General features: G+C 36.1%; 1 protein-coding gene across 1 annotated transcript in view; it reads right to left on the bottom strand.

Annotated features, from left to right (window-relative positions):
* RAPGEF6 (Rap guanine nucleotide exchange factor (GEF) 6) overlaps positions 1-7,674 on the bottom strand; it is a 213,525-nt gene that overhangs the window by 84,650 nt on the left and 121,201 nt on the right. Inside the window, exon 16 of the mRNA XM_012657631.1 lies at positions 2,501-2,741. Within this exon, the coding sequence (XP_012513085.1) occupies positions 2,501-2,741 (241 nt within the window). The remainder of the gene's footprint in view (positions 1-2,500; positions 2,742-7,674) is intronic.

The following is a 7,674-nucleotide window of genomic DNA, read 5'->3' as shown; positions in this document are numbered from 1 at the left end:
ATATTCATAGCCAATAGCTTTTCTGTTGGCACAAAGGAAGAGACTCAATAAATGCTTGTTGACTTATAAATGAAAAAAATCCCTTCTAAGTTTAAGTAAAACCATTTTTACTAGATTTTTTGTGTGTAGGGGACCCCCAGCGTCCCCCTACAGTATAGTAATAATACTTAAAAATACTCAACTGACTATTCCTGGCGACCTCAATTTCTACTCCTCCTGCTATAACCAAAGATAGAATCCAAGTACAGTGACTGATTCTCACTCCCCAAAAGATAATGTGGAAATGAGATACTGACTCAGTTGCCTGGAACTTGAGTGTTGCTGGTTGCAATGTGACACTAACGAGCTGAAGTGAGTTGCACTCACAACGTTCTCTGGTTTTAGATGACACATGTCATACCTGTGCCACTGTCAAAAGGAGAACCAGTTAAAGGAGACACATGTACTCCAGACCCAACCCTTTGGAGTTTCTGAAGTGGAACTCAGGGCATTCCCTCATAAAGAACTCTCCTTGTGAACTCTTTTCTGCCTTCTGGTCCCTCAGTTTCCTCCCTTTGCCACAGTTCTGGTCATCCTAGGCTGTCCCCGCCTGTTCAGTGTGGGTGTGCCCCTCTAATATTCTCACTCAATGCTCACGTGTGAGAACAAGCCTTTTCGTACAGTGTTGCTACAGTATGCTCAAAATTAAAGAACTCTGAGATTTTAAAGTTATGATTTTTACAAACCACTCACCTCAAGGAAAGCAGTCACCTCAAAAAGGAATGAGCAATGAACTTTCCATGAATCCCTGAGATTAAGAAGAAAGCTCAGGATGTTTCAAACCTCTATGAGCCTCAAATTAAAAGAAGAGCAAATGTGTTTCCCTGACTGGAAATAAAATCTCAGGAAGAAGAGCATTTTCTGATCAGGAAATCTTTGATATTTTTAACTAATGAAAAATTATTTTAAAATAGCTATCTTTAAAGATGAGAACTGACACTGAATTCTAAGTTGCCTCCTAAATGGTCTCCCTGCTTTCACTGCCACACTGTGCTGTACCCAGAAGCCCAAACCACTAACGCAGCCATCAGAGACGTCTTCCTGAAAGAACAAACCCTATCAAATCACATGGCTTCTCATGGCCCCTATCATGACGAAGTCTGTATCTTCATAACCTACCACCTCCTCTCTTGCTTCATCTCTAGGTGCAAACACACAAACACACGGTCTATTCAAACCTAACACGTTTGCTTCTCTCTCTGTACACACCAGGTGTCATCCTGTAATGTAAGAAATTTGCAGTTTGCCTGTTTTCCCTTTTAGATTATTTACTCTTGGAGGACAAGAAATTCCCTATTCATCTTTCTGTCTCTTGACATTGTGCTTAGCAAATAAGGGCTTCTGATATGAATTCCTTAGAGATAGGGACTATCTCTTTCCATCTCTCTATCACCTGGCACAGTGCCAGGGACTTATCAGGACCCAAATAAATATCTTCTTCAAATGTGTTTTAATATACTTTATTTCTTTCACTGATTGTCTTTTTTTTTTTTTTTTGGAGAGCATCTCACGCTCTGTCACCCGGGCTAGAGTCCAGTGACATCATCATGGCTCGCTGCAACCTCAAACTCCTGGGCTCAAGCCATCCTCCTGTGTAGCCAGGACTACAGGGGTGCGCCACCATGCCCAGCTAATTTTTCCATTTTTTTTATAAAGACATGGTCTCTCTCTTGCTCAGGCTGGTCTGGAACTCCTGGCCTCAAACAATACTCCTGCCTCAGGCCTCCCAAAGTGCTGGGATTAGAGGCCATGAGCCACCATGCCTGTCCCATTGTTTTAACTTACTCAATAAATACTGAGTACCTATTATGTGCTAAGTATTGTACTGTACTTGATTAACACTTTTGTAACAGGTTCAGGAAGCTGATAATGTAACATATACAGAGATATAATATATATTAGAGTCACCCCCAATCGTGCTGCTTAAGTGGATGATTCCACCAGTATTTTATAGACCTCAATTTACTTTTAAAATCTTCAAGTATTACTCAGTTTTGCTGATATCCTATTTTAGAAATAGAATATAGATTTGATTAAAAAGTTCAGCTTTAGAATTTAGGAGGAAATAAATAGTGCCACAAGGAAAAGATGATTTTAAAAAACCAAAAAACTGGTAACAGGGAATGTATCCCCAAGATTTAAGATGTGTCCAAATTTGTAGATCAGGGGACTGAAATTGGACTGAAAATAGATAAAAAGAGATTTCATAAAATAAAACTGACAGTCTTTTCCAAAATTCAAAATAATGCTAACGGAAGATGACATAATCTAACAGTGGTAATTTCATGAAATTGATGGGGAGATATTCAGAATTTATTCTTTCTTATTTATGTATTGCTCGAAAACGTTATAATGTATCAGGGTGCATAAAAAAGCAAGTGACCCAAACTTCCTTTCCCCACAATAAAGACTTCACAGTCAATATGAAAATTCCTACATGACTGAGACTGGCATTACCTACCTAAACAGTTTTGGAGGCAAGATACTAAATCGTGTTTTATCCAAAATTTTCCTGATTTTGTTTCTTCCACCTGAAACAGTGTTTGCTTTAACTTTCTTATTTCCTTTCTCCTGTGATGTCTGTTCAATATCTCCTGGTACATCCTGGATAGAATGGCGATTACTTTTTTTTTCAGCAATTTTGGGAATATGAGGAACACCAGATTTCTCTTGTTCAGTCCTACCAAGTAACTCTTTGAATACTGTGGAATCAAACAAACAAACGAACATGTCATTTCTTTCCTTCTCTTTAGAAAGTTTTTATACCAACAACAAATTTTAAGGATAAACAATCACTTTCTATTATTCAGACTTCTGCAATCCTATTCAATTAAACATTATCAAATTTATACCCATCCTTTATCAGCTATATTTACTTCTTTCTTCAATTTTTAATACTTGACTATACTGATGTTGCGCCCAAAAGTGATAAAAGGAAGTTACTGAGGGAAGTGGAAAGGAAGTGGGCAGGCTGCAGGCATGTCTGAAAAATCCTGAGGCTCCTATTTAGGTAACAGTCATATAAAACTGGTAACCACCTATTTTATAGAAACAGATATTTAGATTCTATTATTTATGTTATTCCTTATTATAATACATTTGACCCTTGATCAACACAAGTTTGAACTACGCATGTCCATTTATTAATATATGCGATTTTTTTCAACCAAATGCAGGTCGAAATACCGTATTTGTGAGATGCAAAATGTGTACCGTTGTGAAGAGCCAACTGCAGAGTCGACTTGAGTGTGCAAGGATTTTGGTATATGCAGGGGGGGGGGGGGCCCAAGGGATGGCTGCACGTGTCACTTCAGATGAGACATAATTATTATTGTAGGACTCAATTTTGTAAAATTTGGTGATTAAAAAAATGAAAAAAACTTTGCCAGAATTTCTTTTTAAAACTAGAAATAGTACTAAATTTGGTAATATATAGTAATTTCCTCAATGTCACATTATGAGGCTTATGTCATTCGGTAAAGCAGCTAATAACATTCACTGGTTTGAAATAAACAACCAATCACATCTTGGGTATCTTTCTACCAACTCTAAGTCTGGTGAACTACTTCGTCCTTGGTGAGGATGCAGGCGTATTTGGGGAATGGATTACATAGCATTCTCTTTGCCTAGACCTGATTTTCACCTTGTGAGAGGGGCTACATCTTCTCGGGATCGGGCAAAGATAAATCCATATAGGCTTATAAATCTAGAAACCATTAGTATCATTTTCCAGTAAGTATGTCATGAAAAGAAGTTTTTGAGAGCTATTGTTGTTTTATATGTATGTTCTTAAATAAGACAGATCAATTGCTAGAGGGAAAAAAAAAAAAAACTAAAAAGATATATGCTAAAGTAGGAAATAACTTTCCTGAAGAGTCATGGTGCTTAGGGAAGTCAGAATTAAAGAGAAACGGTAGTTGCATATTCTTGAGAAGAGACTTAAAGGTCTTTAGGCACATGAGCTGTAGAACCAAACAGCTTATCATTAGGTGTGGCTTTGAGCAGTGTACTCTGTAACCTTTATAAAAGAAAAGCTGTAAATTATATAAATGTATCCACTGAAACCCCAATCACAGAAAATGGTGATCTTTTCTGTTGTTTTAGGGATAAAAGAAAGCAAGAATTCCCACAACACCAAAGGACTTACACGTAAGACTGAAATGGATAAAGCCTTAAGAATTGATGAATTATAACATGAACAGCTTGGTATTCAGTTTTAAAATCTGGACTGTTTCGAGTTTTGACAGAAGAATGATACCACATTACCAAAACACAGCTGCAGGCTTATGAAAAGCAAATTTTTGTCTTCGAAATAATGGAGATTTTTAGGAGTCACCTTTCAAAGATATTCTGGTTGACTAAAATACAGTAAAATTTATATTTTTAAAATATCACTTGAAGCCACACAGTAAAGGTAAAAATACTTAAGTTAAAATCCACATATTCATCCATTCAAAAAATATTTACTGACCTATGAATACAGGTAGGCACTATAGTAGATGTTTGCATATTCCTTCTGTTGTGGAACTTACACTCAGTCTAAGATACATGGTACAGAGAGAACGTAACCAGAGGAACTACTTAAGATAGAAGGAAAGGCACAATCTTCCTTAAGCAAATTACTTTGTAAGAAGAGATCAGAAAGATGAGTACATTTAACTAGGCAAAAAAAGGAAGGAAGAAAGATTCTAGGTAGGAACCTCAAGTTCGAAGTCCCTATGGTAGAAGGAAAGCTCAAGAAAATGAAAATAACTAGAGAACAAGGTAGAGAAAAGGCCAGATAACATTATGCTGAGGCATTTGTTAAGAGCAATAGAAAATCTTTGAAGGGGAAGCAGATTTCTCGAGCTGTAGGGTGTATGTTAGGTGACTCAACGTTTAAAAAATTGTTTATATTTCTTCACTGGACTTCAGCATAAGTAAAAATTTGTGGATTGTGTTAAATTGTGTTAAATTAAAAATAAATTAGTTAAGGACAAAAATGAAAGAATAGTGAGAAAATGTAATTACAATGTTATTGAACAGAAATATCAGATACTGTATAGGAATCAGAAGTGAAAGTGCCCAAGAATCTATCAAAGTTTAATAAATTTGACTACATAAAAATTAAAAATACCACTCTGTCTACATATGTGTCTATGCATGAACAGGCACACATGAAACAAAAGCCAAAACACAAACAACATGGGAAAAATATTTGCAACTCTTATGATAAAAAGATACTGCCCTTCATTTGTAAGGTACTGTAACTCAAAATAAAAATGGACAGATAAAATTAAAATACTTTATAGAAAAGAAATTTTAAAACACGCAAAAAGGTACTCAACCTCACCTATTATTAAAGAATTTGTATCAATAATAAAAAGTTAATTATACCCACTGCAGAGGCATTCTTATACACTGATGAATGAAGTGTAGATTGGGATAAACTTTCAGAAAGTAAAACCCTGCAGTTTCTGTCAAAAGTAATTCCACTTTGAGAAATTTATCATATAGGTAGATCTGAATGTGCATAAAAGATAAGTGCAAAGGATTTTTATTACATCAATGACATTAGCTCAATGGATTATGGTAATAATACAATGGAATTCTATACAATTATATAACATGCAGATCAATGCACTGATGTGAAAAGGTACAGAATAATATACACAGCAAGGTCCCACTGTGTATCTTTCTTTAGTGTTTTAATTTTTAAAATATATGTATTACACTACAAATTAAAATAATAGCTGGGTGGTGCACACCTGTTGTCCCATAATAGCTGGGTGGTGCACACCTGTTGTCCCAGCTACTCGAGAGGCTGAGTTTTCACATTGCTCTGAGCAGAGTTCTAGAAATGTTTTTCTTCTCTTCCTTAAATTAACCATTTTCTCCAGAAGCTATGAGCTTACTTACCATTAGGTGTAGCTTTGAGCAGTCAGTGTACTCTGTACACTGCACGGTCCCCACCGTACCCCCTCAATGATCTGGTTCTCCTTATGCTGGCTGTCAGTTTTAAGTAATACAAAATGACCAAGTAAGGTTTTCTGTATTATCATCTAAACAAATGCTTTCTTCTGATCACAGATTTCCTTTTCGTAGGTGTTCTGACTATGAGTTCCATGGAAGATGACCTAACTGCTCAACTCTACTTCATGGTGCTGCCAGAGTTACTAGGGCTTTATTGTGGGCAACACTTCCAGACTAAAATGCTCCATTTCTACAAATGTTTCAGAAATATTCCTTTGAGAGACTCCGTGGTGTTCTGCTGGGCTGACTGCATCCTAGCTGGGTAAGGAGTGTTGACTGCCATGTTTCCCCTTGTGCAGCACCGTTTAAGTCCCCCCCCCGCCACGTCCAATCTGGGGTTCTGTTTGAAAACTGTTTTCTCACCACTCTAAGGGTTCCGAGGGTGTGGCTTCCCTGCGTTTTGCACCCTCAGACTTCATTTATTTTTTGTCTCCCAGGGTACATGCTGTTAACCACTATATTACACGATCTCTGTATTTTCATATATAATAATATTTGATACCAGCTAGTAATCATTGTGTGACAGGTACGAAAGGTATAAAAGTATTAGATCCTTATAAGAACCCTATGAAATACAGCTGGAGAAACTGAAGCTTGGAGAAATTAGAGAAAACTATGCTTTCACAGTTTTCAAAACTGGAATCCCTTCAGTTTAACCTAAAGTTGGCATTTCTAGATACTAGTCCAAATTCCAGGAAACCCCAAAACTGTGAATGCCTACTTATTCTATGCTAAATACAATATTAGGAATTTTCCAAAAGACAGTTATAAAAATGATGTAATCACTCAAAGGGACTCAAATAATAAAAAGAGGAAAAATACCAAATGTTTCATTTTTCATTATGACTAAGCACAGTATAAGGAGCCCAAGTTAAAAAAAAAATAAAACTCACACTTCCTTTCCATAGGCTCAGCTTTTAAAGTCAACTCTTACTTCTCGAACTGTAACCTAAACAACCTAGAGGAATTGTTTTCTTCCCTACTTCATAAGGACTCTTAAATTTCTTTGACATTCCAACTGCTGTACTGCTTTACTGTTGCTCGTCTCAGAATTTCAGCAAAAATCCTACGGTGTCTAACGAAACCAAATGAAAGTAAATCCTTCCTAAAAGTTCAAAAAATCCAACAGCAGATTTAGTTAAAAGTACAAGTATAGTCCTTGCTTTATTCCAATATAAACACGATATAATCACAATATAGGTACTGTAATCAACATTTCTATATAGAAAGGTAGTGTGTGCTGCTGTTAGAAATTCTTAATTCCTTAAGTCAATGCTTTACTCAATTTACCTTTATGAAACAGCTAACCTGGTGTTCACAGTACTTCAGAAAGCCAGCTGAAAGACCAGAAGTAGACGGACTTGCATATTAGCAGGGGGATAAAAGCCTGATTATGATTTCTAACTTTTACTCAGGTCATTCTAAGTTTCATTCAGTATCCCTCCAGCAGAGTACAGTACATAATAGATGTTCAATAAACATTTCAAAAATGACTGAATGTAGCTGTATCCCTATTTTAAAACTTACTTTTTAAGATATCAAAATAATAATTAAAAACAAACACAACATGAAAAGCCTAGAATACATGACAGTTCAACACCAAAGATAATAAAAATAACAGAT

The sequence above is a fragment of the Propithecus coquereli genome, unplaced genomic scaffold, assembly GCF_000956105.1.
Source record: "Propithecus coquereli isolate 6110/MARCELLA unplaced genomic scaffold, Pcoq_1.0 Scaffold553, whole genome shotgun sequence".
In the NCBI taxonomy this organism is placed as follows: domain Eukaryota; kingdom Metazoa; phylum Chordata; class Mammalia; order Primates; family Indriidae; genus Propithecus; species Propithecus coquereli.
The sequence above is the reverse complement of the archived record's forward strand: the minus strand, read 5'-3'. Positions and strand labels throughout refer to the sequence as shown.